Source organism: Oryctolagus cuniculus, chromosome X, assembly GCF_964237555.1.
Source record: "Oryctolagus cuniculus chromosome X, mOryCun1.1, whole genome shotgun sequence".
Classification (NCBI taxonomy): Eukaryota; Metazoa; Chordata; class Mammalia; order Lagomorpha; family Leporidae; genus Oryctolagus; species Oryctolagus cuniculus.
Genome location: NC_091453.1, coordinates 81,706,971 through 81,720,214, shown reverse-complemented (window position 1 = coordinate 81,720,214; position 13,244 = coordinate 81,706,971). Strand labels below are relative to the sequence as shown.

The following is a 13,244-nucleotide window of genomic DNA, read 5'->3' as shown; positions in this document are numbered from 1 at the left end:
GGGATTGTATTGGAATCCCCTGGCAAGTTTCTAACTCCACCATTTGGGGCAAGTCCATCTGAGCATGTCCCAAATTGTACATCTCCTCCCTCTTATTCCCACTGTTATATTTAACAGGGATCACTTTTCAGTTAAAATTTCAACACCTAAGAATAATTGTGTGTTAATTACAGAGTTCAACCAACATTATGCTGAGTGAATTAAGCCAGTCCCAAAGGGACAAATATCATATGTTCTCCCTGATTGGCGACAACTAGCTGAGCACCAAAGGGGAAACCTCTTGATGTGAAATGGACACTATGAGAAACAGTGACTTGATCAGCTCTTGTCCTGACTGTTGATGTACATAAATCTTAAAAATGTTAGTCTTAGCCCTCTTTTTGATCTCTAGAGAATCAGTCTATTGTTTATATTTACATTCTCTAAAATACCCTGAAGCAGACTGCAGCTACATGAACAAGAGGAAATAAGCATTCTAACAGCATTACATTGATTTCTACTAAGATTTTAGAATATTTAATTTCTGTCCCTCAAACAATATCCCATTGAGCCTACAAAGACTGTGTTAAGAATGAGATGCTCATGCATTTATAGAGCCACTGGAGATTATAAGAACATTTTCTTAGAGGGCTTATTATAATACTGTGGGTATATAAGGAAGATGAGTTCAGACAATGTGACCTTCAAATTTTTCTACCTTTGATTCTTTCAGGTCCATGAAAAATTTATGTAGGTCTTTTTCTATTAGTTGGTTTTTACCTAGTGATCATAATCACACTCTGCTATTTTTAGCTAGTTTTTACTGCAGTTTCTTTTTTTTAAATGTGACTTATTTTGAGTATTTAAAAGGAGTAAGAGAAGAGCTTTGTTGAATAATTTGTTTTATTGAAAACAAATTCATTGATTTATAGCACTTAAGGATATTCCGAAAATTATTCTCAAATTGTAGAATGTTTCTAAATGCATGAAAAAGCTCCAACAGTTAGTTAAGCAAGTTTTTAAAATTTAATATTTATATATGGGAAAATTCATTTTTGGGGTACCAAGTTATAGTTCTGACAAATGCATGGAGTTGTATAACCACTTCCACAATCAAGAGAGAAAGTTTTATCACCAGACCTCCATCCCCAAATTGGTAACCAAGTTTTAGATAACCCTGAGATATACAGATTTCCTATAACCATTACCCTGTAAGTATATAAAAGTTATAGATGAATATATTGTTAGTATTTGTCAGTGAATGAAAACAACATGGATTACTTATTGCTAAATTACTACAATAACAAATTAACCTTGTGTTGACTGTTCCTGTACTAAATTCACTGGGCAGAAATTCTGAATTTAAACATGTATTGAATGATGATACTAAACTTCCTCTACTTCTCAGTATGAAAATGTTAGTGCAGGTGACATAGTGATGAAGTTTCATACTTGAATTTCTAAGTTGGCTCAAGTGATTCAGGTAAACTTGATGGGTTATATCCTTCATCTTTTGTTAGAAAAATTTAACTGGCTTGTCGTGTGTGTGTGTGTGTGTGTGTGTGTGTGTGTGTAGAGAGAGAGAGAGAAAGAGGAGGATGTATGTATTAACTAGGAAGAGCCACATTATTTCTCCTTTATTATCATAGAATATTCATATTTAAATGTTATTATATTTTAATTTCTTATATCTAAAACTGTGAGACACTGAGTATTGTTTTTAAACTATATTAAGAGGTAGAGAACATTAAAGTTAGCCCTTTAATGTTTATTTAGCCTGTTTTGTTTTGTACCTCCTTAGATATGGAACTGTTATGATATAGAATTTCCCATGTTTCTCAGATGTTACCAGTAGAATTTCTCAAAGATTGCTAAAATGTGAAATCTGTGCAGTTTAGTTTCTTATTAGCTTATGCATCTTGTGATTTAAGCATGAAAGATTGATGCTTTAAATTATATATTAAACTAAGTAACCAAAGATTTTTTTAAAAAAAAGATTTTATTATTTGAAAAGCAAAGTAAAAGAAGGGGAAGAGAGATAAAGAAGAAGGAAGGTGGAGAGAGAAAGGGGGACTGGAGAGAGATCTAACATTTGCTGATTCACTCTTCAAGTGGTCTCAGTAGCCAGGTCTAGACCAGGCCAAACCAGGAGCCAGGAACTCCTTCATGGTTTCTCACATGTGTGGCAGGGACCCAAGTACTTGGACCATTTTCTGATACCTTCTGAGGAACATAACCAGGAATCTGGATTGGAAGTGGAACAGCCAGGACTTGAACTTGCACCAAAGTATGGGATGCCAGTGTTGCAAGTGGCAGCTTAAACCTGCTGAGCTGCATCGTTGGCCCCACCTTGAAAGTTTTTATCTTTAAGTGAAACTATGAAAATTAAGAGTTTCATGACCATACAGGGAACATAAAAGCAGAAGATAAGTTGTTTATAAGGTATTACAATATACATTGCTACTTTTCTTTTTTAGTGATTGTCTCACAGTCCTATCCATACCACTCTCCTCCACTTCCTCCTGCTGCTGCTGCTGCCTCTCTACCAGTACCACCACCACCACCACCACCACCACCTCCACTTCCTTCTCTTGAGATGGGAGAGGCTTCAAACTTTCCACCACCACCTCCGCCTTACTCCTGTGATCCAAGTGGCAGTGACCTGCCTCAAGGTAAGTAGATTTTGAGACTTGGTGAGGGTTATCTAAGTCTGATATTTTAAAAAAAATCTTGGTGCATATTTCTCTATGCTTGACCTATGAGAAAACTGGGGTGAGCAGCGAAATGGAAATGAACTTGAGCATAATGCCAGGTAAGTGACTGCAGAATGGAGAGATTGAAAGCTAAGGGTATCATTTACATAATCAGCAAGTAGATAGTTGATTTGACTTTTGATCCTTTTTTTGGGCAGTGACATATCTTTCCTGAAAAAGATTCTCAAATAGCTATCTTTCCTGTTCTCCACTGTTGTTCTTTAAAAGCAGGAGTCAGTGTCAATTTTTCTCCATTTTTAAAATTCTTTCCACAAGTATATGAAATTGTTGCAGTCTTTGTTATTTAGGATTCCAAATGAATTGTGAAGACGTGCAGAGGGTTTTAGGGGAGAATTGGGGATCTGATCTGCTTGGATTTCAGCCATATGCTCATTTCCTTAAATAGCTAAGGAGTGGTTTCCATTGGAAGTTATCCTTCAGTTTGGTAGCATTGCTTAAAAAAGAATTGTACTTGAAAGTTCCTTGTAGTTTACTTATACTTTCTTTTCTTGAAAGAAAGATGTATTATTCTTTGAAAAACAGAGTGACAGGGGGAGGATGAGAGAGGCAGACACACTGACAGACATCCGTTTTATGTCTGCTATTTCACTCCCCAAATGGCATTAAAAACCAGGTCTAGGCCAGGCCAAAGCCAGGAACCAGGAACTTTGTCTTGGTCTCCCATGTGGGTGCTGCCTTCCCAGATACATTGATAGGGAGCTGGACCAGAAGCAAAGCAACCACAACTTCAACTCTCATATGGGATGCCTGCATTACAAGCAGTGACTTAACCCCCTTTGCTAAAATGCCAGCCCCTAATACTTGCTTTGCTGTGACATTCTCTTGATATTTCTAGCTGCTTTTCTATTCAATTTTGGTCTTTTTTCCCCCAATCCCAAATTAATTGCCAAGATTTTCTTCGACTTCATGATGTCCTTTTTCCCTTCCTTCAAACTTCATCGTTAATACTTCGAGGTAGTTGATTCCTAGATTTAGGTAGCCTTGGCCTCAGAATTATCAGATATTTTTCTCTAGCTACTTGCTACACATTTTATTTTCTTTTTCTTTTTTTTTTTTTTTTTTGACAGGCAGAGTGGACAGTGAGAGAGAGAGACAGAGAGAAAGGTCTTCCTTCTGTTGGTCCACCCCCCAATGGCCCCTACGGCCGGCACACCGTGCTGATCCGAAGCCAGGAGCCAGGTGCTTCTCCTGGTCTCCCATGTGGGTGCAGGGCCCAAGCACTTGGGCCATCCTCCACTGCACTCCCTGGCCACAGCAGAGAGCTGGATAGGAAGAGGGGCAACCGAGACAGAATCCGGCACCCCGACCGGGACTAGAACCTGGGGTGCCGGTGCCACAGGTTGGGGATTAGCCTATTGAGCCTTGGCACCAGCCTACTTGCTACACATTTTCATGTAGCTTTTAAACTTTCATTTCAAATTTAAAAGTCCATAATGAAATTCCTCATTTTTATCTCCTTTCTTCTTAGGCCACACAAAATGTTGACTCACTGACTCTTCTCCGTGGTTTCTTAGTTTGTTAGCAGTGGTAACATTTCCACCTAATTGACCTATTATCTAAACCCTGATTTCTTTACTCTCTCCCCTCTCTTACCTGCCTATACCCAAGTTGTAGTCAGTCACTGTATAATGCTGACTTTGCTCTTTTCCAACATTGTGTTATGGAAATATTCAAACACACATAAAGGTTGAATTTTAAAATCAATAGTCTATTCGCCACCTAGATTCTATCATTAACATTTAGCTGTGCTTTCTTTATAACATGTCTGTACATTTTTTCTGTCTCCATCAGTTCATTAATCCATCTTATTTATATGAATTTAAAAGTAAATTATAGATGTCAGTATATTTCTCCTAAATGGATAAAGAAAATGTGGTATATATGCATAATGAAATGCTATTCAGCCATAAACGGAATGAGATCCTGTCATTTGCAGCAACATGGATGAACCTAGAGGATGTTACATTAAGCCAGGCACAGAAAAACAAGTAACACCCAATCTCACTTTTATGTGGAATCTTAAACAGCTGATCTCACAGAAGTACTAAATAGAATAGTGGTTACAAAGGCTGGGGAGGATGGAGGAGAGATTGGTCAATAGGTACAAAATTGCTGTTAGATACGAGGAAAAAGTTCTGGTGTTCTCTTGCATAGTAGGGTCACTATAGTTGACAGTATTGCATTTTTCAAAATAAAGAAATGGTAAATGAGGTAATGGATATGCTTAATACCCTGATATGACCATTATACAACATGCACTTTTATTGAAATGTTACACTGTACTCAAGTATGTACAACTGTTATGTATCAGAATCACAATAAAATTTCAAAAACCTTCAGTGTACATATAATTTAGTTGGAGTTCAGTAGTTTTTGGTTTTTTTAAAGGTTTATTTATTGGAAAGGCATAGTGACAGAGTGAGGGAGACAAATCTTCCGACTGCTGGTTTATTCCCCAAATGCCTGCAACAGCTGGAGCTAAGCCCAGCTGAAACCAGGAGTCAGGAACTGCCTCTGGGGCTCCCATGTGGGTGGCAGGAACCAAAGTACTTGAACACTCATTTGCTGCTTCTAAGATGCTTTAATCAGAAACACAGAGTAGTTGGGACTCAAACCAGGCACTCTGATATGGGATGCAGGCATCCTAGGCAGTGGCTTAACCGACTGTACAAGACCCACCCATAGTTTTTCATTTTCTTGCAAAATTCACATGTAATGGAATGTCCAAAGCTTAAAACTAGCCGAGTTTTAACATATGTGTGCATGTACCAGTGTAACCCAAATCTGCATCAAGGTACACAATGTTACCATTATGCAACAAAGTTCTTCCATGCCTCTTCCCAGTCTTTCCCTGCTTGAATCTCCATTATCCCTGAGACAACTCCTGTTCTGATTTCTTCCTACCATAGTTTTATCTGTTTTATCATTCCATATAAATGTAAACATACAGTATTTAGGGGCCAGCACTGTGGCGCAGCCAGTTAACATCCTGGCCTGATGCGCCGGCATCCCATATGGGCACCGGTTCAAGTCCCGGGTGTTCCACTTCCTATCCAGCTCTCTGCTGGATGAAATAGCTGGGGCAGAGAAGTATATTCTTGCTTTTATAAGAAATTGCTGAACATATTTTTTTTTATTTGGCAGGTAGAGTTATAGACAGAGAGACAGAGAGAAAGGTCTTCCTTCCGTTGGTTCATTCCCCAAATGGCCGCTACAGCTGGCGCTGCACTGATCCAAAGCCAGGAGCCAGGCACTTATTCCTGGTCTCCCATGCAGGTGCAGGGGCCCAACAACTTGGGCCATCCTCCACTGCCTTCCCGGACCACAGCAGAAAGCTGGTCTGGAAGAGGAGCACTGGAACTAGAACCCAGTGCCCATATGGGATGCCAGTGCCGCAGGTGGAGGATTAACCAAGTGAGCCCCTGCGCCGGCCCCCTACTGAACATAATTTTTAAAAGATTTATTTATTTATTTGAAAGGCAGAACTAGAGAGGAGAAATAGAGAAAAGATCTTGAGATTGATCTTCTATCTATTGGTTCACTCCCAAATGGCCATTATGGTTAGGGCTGGGCTGGGCTGGGCCAGGCCAAAGCAGGAGCTTCTTCCAGGTATCCCACTTGGGTGCAGGGCCTTAAGCACTTGGAACAGCTGGGACATGAACCAGCACCCATATGGGATGCCAATACTACAGGTGGAGGCTTAACCCTCTCTGCCACAGTGTTGGCCCTGAACATTTTCTCCAAATTATATCGCTTTACATGCCTACCAATAATGTATAATAATTCCAGTTCTTTCTCATCCTTGCCATCATTGAGGGTTGCCACTCTCTAGTTTTAGCCATTTTGGTGACTGATGAACAATATGTTTTGGGGGTCTGGCATTGTGGTATAGCAGATAAAGCTGCCACCTGCAATGCTGGCATCTCATATGGCTGCTAGTTCTAGTCTTGGCTGCTCCACTTATTATTCAGCTCCCCGCTAGTGTGCCTAAGAAAGCAGTAGAAGATGGCCAGAGTCCTTGGGCCCCTGCACCCACATGGGAGACCCAAAAGAAGCTCCTAGCTTTGGCCTGGCCCACCCCAGCCCTAACCATTATGGCCATTTGGGGAGTGAACTGGTGGATGGAAGATGTCTCTGTTTCTGTGTGTGTATGTGTATGTCTGCCTTTCAAATAAAAAAAGTACTGCATTTTTTGAGCAGTTTTCTATTCATAGAAAAATTGAGAGGAAGGTACAGAAATTCCCCATGCACCACCTGTTTCCACAAGTGCATAGCCTCGCATATTAACAAATGCCCCCCCACCAGTGTGATAAATTTGTTATAATTGATGAACCTATATTGACACATCATTGTCACCTAAGGCCATAGATTACATTATGGTTGACATGTACTGTTATATATTTCATGGGTTTGGACAATTGTACAATGATATGTAGCCTCCATTATGTTATCACACGTATTTTCACTGCCCTGAAAATCCTCTGTGCTCAGCGTATTTGTCCTCCCCACCCCCACCAACCTTTGGCAATCACTGATCTTTTTATTATCTTCATAGTTTTGACTTTTTCCAGAATGCTGCATACTTGTACACACAGTTGTATAGACAGTATTTAGCCTTTCCAGATTGACTTCTTTTGCTTAGTAGTGTGCATTTAAGATTCCTTCATGTATTTTTATACCTCAATAGTTAATTTCTTTTGAGAGCTGAAAATTAATCCATTGTCTGGGTGTATCACAATTTGCATATTCGTTCACCTACAGAACATCTTGGTTGCTTCTTTTTTTAAAAAAGGTTTATTTGTTTGAGAGGTAGAGTTACAGTGAGAGGGAGAGACAGAGGGAAAGGTCTTCTGTCCACTGGTTCACTCCCCAAATGGCCACAATGGCCAGAGCTGGGCCGATCTGAAGCCAGAATCCAGGAGCTTCTTCCGGTCTCCCACATGCATGCAGGGGCCCAAGGACTTGTGCCATCTTCTACTGCTTTCTCTGGCCATGGCAGAGAGCTGGATTGGAAGAGGAGCAGCCAGGACTAGAACCAGCACCCATATGGGATGCTGGTGCTGCAGGCGGAGGGAGGATTAACCTGCACCACAGCGCTGGCCCCGGTTGCTTCTTAATTTGAACAATTATGAATAGAGCTGCTCTAAATGTGTATGTGCAAATTTTTGTTTAGTTTTTTAAGAAATAGTCAAACTTTCTTCTAAGATGGATGTACCATTCCGTATTCTCACTAGCAGCAAATGAGAATTCTTCTTGCTCCACATTCATACCAGTACTTGGTGTTGTCAGTGTTCTGGATTTTGGCCGTTCTAGTAGGTGTGGAATGGCACCTCAATATTTGGATTTAGATTTTTCATATACATATTTGCCACCTATATTTCGGTGAGATGTCTTCATGGTCTTTGGCCCATTTCTTTTTTTTTTTTTTAATACATCAGAAAGTGTCTTTTTTTTTATTTGACAGGCAGAGTTAGAGAAAAAGAAAAGAGAGAAAGGTCTTCCCTCCGTTGGCTCACTCCCTAAATGGCTGCAACGGCCGGAGTTGTGCTGATCCGAAGCCAGGAGCCAGGCGCTTATTCCTGGTCTCCTACACGGGTGCAGGAGCCCAAGCACCTGGGCCATCCTCCACTGCCTTCTAAGGCCACAGCAGAGAGCTGGACTGGAAGAGGAGCAGCCAGGACTAGAACCCGGCGCCCATATGGGATGCCGGCACCGCAGGCGGAGGATTAACCAAGTGAGCCACGGCGCCGGCCCCAGCCCATTTCTTTAAACAGGTTTTCTTATTGTTGAATTTTAAGAGTTCTTTGTGTATTTTGGGTAAAAATATTTATCAGAGATATCTTCTCTCCCAGTCTATGACTTGTCTTTTCATTCTGTTGACAGTGTCTTTTACAGAACGGACTTTTTTTATTTTAATTAAGTCTGCTTTATCGGTTACTTCTTTTATGCATTGTACTTATGGTGTTGTATCTAAAAAACCATCACCAAAGCCAAATCCATCTAGATTTTCTCCTCTCTGGTCTTCTAAGACTTTTATAGTTTTGTGTTTTACATTTAGATCTGTGATCCATTTTGAGTGAATTTTCGTGATGAGTGTAATTCTATGTTTAGATTGAGATTTTTCCATGTGGATATCCAGTTTGAGTATTTTTCACATCTGCTGATTGACTGTTTGCATATTTTTCTTTTTAAAAATACTATGTAAAAATCTTAATATACACTAAATTGATCTTCTGTTTATAAAGATAATTGAAAATTAATCTTGATGTGAAGGGGATGGGGAGAGGGAGTGGGAGAGGGGAGCGTTGTGGGTGGGAGGGAAGTTACGGGGAAGGGGGAAGCTGTTGTAATCCATAAGCTGTACTTTGGAAATTTATGCTCATTAAATAAAAAAATACTATGTAGGGCCAGCATTGTGGCACAGTAGCTTAAGCTGCCCCCTGCAATAATACTAGCACCCCAGATGAGCAGCATACCTTCTGAGTACCAGATCAAATCCTGTCTGCCCTGCTGCTGATCCTGTTCCCTGCTAATGCACCTGAGAAATCAGCAGAAAGTGCTCCAAATTCTTGGGCCCCTGGTACCTGCATGGGAGATCTGTAACTCTGCCCTTCAAATAAATAAATATTTTTAAAGATTGTGTTTTATAGGGAACATTTACATTTGAATGATTAAATTTGACCTGTAGTGGATGGAAGTAGGTTTTTTTTTTTTTTAAGATTTATTTATTTGAAAGAAAAAGTTACACAGAGAGAGGAGAGGCAGAGAGATAAATCTTCCATCCACTGGTTCACTCCCCAATTGGCCGCAAAGGCCAGAACTGCACCAGTCTGAAGCCAAGAGCCAGGAGCTTCTTCTGGGTCTCCCACGTGGGTGCAAGGGCCCAAGAGCTTGGGCCATCTTGTACTGCTTTCCCAGGCCATAGCAGAGAGCTGGATCAGAAGTAGAGCAGCCAGGACTTGAACTGGTGCCCATATGGGATGCTGGCACTGCTGGCGGCAGCTTTACCCGCTATACCACAGCACTAGCCCCAATATTTTGTTGTTAAAAAGTGTTTTATTTATTTATTAAGATTTATTTATGTGAAAGAGTTATGGAGGAGGGGAAAGAGAGACAGAGAAAGAGAGAGAGAATCTTCCATCCACTGTTTCACTCGCCAAATGATCACAACAGCTGGGGTTGGGCCAAGCCGAAGCCAGGAGCCCGTAACTCCATCCAGGTCACCCATGTGGGTGGGAGAGCCCCAAGCATTCAGGCCATCTTCCATTGCTTTCCCAGGCACATGAGCAGGAAGCTGGATTGGAAGTAGAGTAGCTGACACTTGAACCAGTACCCTTTTGGGATGTCAGTGTGGTAGGCATTGGTCCAACTTGCCGTGCCACAATGCTGGTCCCTATATTTCTCTTTTTTAAGTGTTTATTTTAATGTACTCAAAAGGTAGAGTAACAAGAGATATTGATCTTCCATCTGCTGTTTCACTCCCCAAAATTCCTGCAACAGCTTGGACTGGGCCATGCCAAGGTCTGGAACCTGGGATTCCATCTGGGTCTCACTCATGGGTGGCAGGGGCCTAAGCACTTGAGCCATCTTTTGTTGCCTCCCAGGATACATTAGTATGAATTTGGGTTAGAGGTGAAGGAACTGAGACTTAAATCACCAAATCAAGCATCCAAAGCTGTAGCTTAACCCACTGCACCACAATGCCCGCCTCTGTACCACTTGTGTTATTGAGTTGTAAAAGTTCTTTATGTATTTTGGATACTAGTCTTTTTGTCAGATATGTTTTGTGAATATTCTGTGGTTTACTTGTTTGTTTGTTTCATGGTGTCTTGATGAGCAGAGGACCAATGCCTACCACACTGACATCCCAAAAGGGTACTGGTTCAAGTGTCAGCTACTCTACTTCCAATCCAGCTTCCTGCTCATGTGCCTGGGAAAGCAATGGAAGATGGCCTGAATGCTTGGGGCTCTCCCACCCACATGGGTGACCTGGTTGGAGTTACGGGCTCCTGGCTTCGGCTTGGCCCAACCCCAGCTGTTGTGATCATTTGGCGAGTGAAACAGTGGATGGAAGATTCTCTCTCTCTTTCTCTGTCTCATCTGATAAAGTCTGATTTGTCAATTTTTTATTGTTTTCTATAACCAAAGAAACCTTTGCCTACTCCAAAGTCCTGAAAATGTTCTCCTATATTTTCTTCTGAAAGCTTTATTTGTATTTAGGTTAGCCATCCATCTCAATTTTTTTTTAAGTGTATGTTCATCCACTTAAAAGACTTAGACAATCCTCCATCTTCTGGTTCATTCCCCGAATGCTCACAATAGCCAGATCTGGGCCCAGCCCTAGCCAGCATCCTGGAAGTCCATCCATGTCTCCGATGTAGGAGAAGGGCCCCAGGCACTGAAGCCATCATCTGTTGTCTACCAAGATCTATTAGCGAGAAGCTGGATTGGAAGCAGAGGTTCTGAGACTCAACTTGTCACTGTTTTATGTAAGACACAGGCATTCCAAATGACAGCTTAACCTGTTCTATGAGGCCTGCCCTCATCTTAAATTTTGGTTTATAGTATGATCTGGGACTTAAGATTGCTTTTTTTCCCTTATGGATATCCAGTATTCCAACAGTACCACTTGTGAAAAAGACTTTCTTTTCCCTATTGGATCAGTTTGGTGTTTCAATCAAAAATGAAATAACTGTTTTAAGTGCAGGTTTATTTCTGAGCTTTCTTTTGTTGCACTGATCTATTTTTTTCAAACCATGCGCCTCTCCACACTGTTTTTATAGTATGTTTTATACTATAACTTATAATACTTTTATAAATTTTGTAGTTGTCTTCTGGGAAGATTGCTTTGGGTATTCTAGGTTATTTGCAGTTCCATTTGATTGTTGCTTTTTACCAACCAAAAATTCTTCTGAGAATTTGGGGTTTCATTGAATCTATGGCCCAGTTTGGGGAGAATGCCATCTTAACAGTATTATCACTTAGAATCCACAAACATATTGTCATACTATATCTGTCCATTTATTAGAATCATCTTTGAATTCTCACCAGTTTATGTATGTGTGCATAATAATCTTCTGTATCTTTTGTTAAATATGTTTGGCTTTTTGGTACTATGTAAATAGAATATTTAAACTTCGATTTTTTAATTCTTATATGCTAGCATACAAAAATACTATTGATGTTTGCATGATAACCTTGACTGACTTATTAGAAATTTGTTATAGAGGATTTTTTAAAATATCCATCGCCTCCATCCTAGATTGTGCCTTTATCACCTCATCTCTGAACATTAAGAGTAACTTCTTGACCACTCTGATATCTGTACCACTCTGTGTCTCTTACCTTCAGAACTCTTCAGTGATTCTCTAGTTTGTATAAATTTCAACAAATTAAGGATGGCATTTATGACTTAGCATAATGTAATCTCCATTCTAACCTTTTCTCCTTCTATTCTTACATGAACTTTATGCACCTAGTTTTCTGCTCCTAAGCCTTTGCTGGCATGGTGATTACTCAAAATATTACCCATCTACTCATCCATCAAATTTCCTATTAACCTCCAAAAGGTATTCTGTACCCTTCAGTAGTCATTCCCTATTCTGTCTGGTCCTAGCAGTCACAACTCTGCTTTCTATTTCTATAGGTTTGCTTTTTCTAGACAATTCACATAAATGGTGTCATACAATATAAAGTGTTTTGAGGCTTATTTCTGTCACTTGGCAAAATGTTTTCTGGGTACATCCATGTCATAGCATGTATCAGAATTTCATTCTTTTTATGGCTAATATTCCATTATATGCATATACCACATTTCACTTATCAGTTGATTCATATGTGGGTTGTTTCTACCATTTAGCTTTTAGTAATACTGCTATGGATATTTGTATACAAGTTTTTGTGTTGATGAGTGTGTATATCAAGGAGTCTCATGACCTATCTTTTCATATTCCTCAGCTTGCACATTAGGGTTTTATACTAAACTCCCACATAATAGTTAAAATACAAGCTGATTGCTTTTAAATAACAGCAGAGAGGTGTTTTCTGAGAGCTTCTGTTAGTGGAATTCTGGTTATATATGAATAAAAATAAATGTGGGTCCCAAGTCAGTCAGTACAAATACATTCAGAGATGCAATTGGAATACTGAGACTGTTTCCTCTGTTCACCCATACATCTAGTTAATTTATGAAATATTTTTGTTAAGTCCAGTTAAGTTCAATCATTGCCTCTTTTCTTTCTTGTTCCAGCAGTAGTATGTTAACCATGGTAAAAAAAAGCAAGATGAATTATTTCATGTTGTGTTAGTTGTCTCAGCAGGCATCACTAATAGCAGCCTTAGTAGAGCATTAATATGTACCATCTAATCGTTCCAGTAACTGAGGACCAAAATGATTGCTTATATATAAGTAGAGTTGTTTTAAAGTTGAATTGTAGTTGAGGCAAGTAAGAAAATGCCTTTACTCATTTTTTCCTAAATGTTAGCAGAATT

At 39.9% G+C, this 13,244-nt stretch overlaps 1 protein-coding gene across 1 annotated transcript in view; it reads left to right on the top strand.

The window, feature by feature from the left end:
- Positions 1–13,244, top strand: part of ALG13 (ALG13 UDP-N-acetylglucosaminyltransferase subunit) — a 97,100-nt gene that overhangs the window by 78,362 nt on the left and 5,494 nt on the right. Inside the window, 1 exon segment of the mRNA XM_017349952.3 lies at positions 2,457–2,651. Coding sequence (XP_017205441.2) covers positions 2,457–2,651 — 195 coding nt within the window.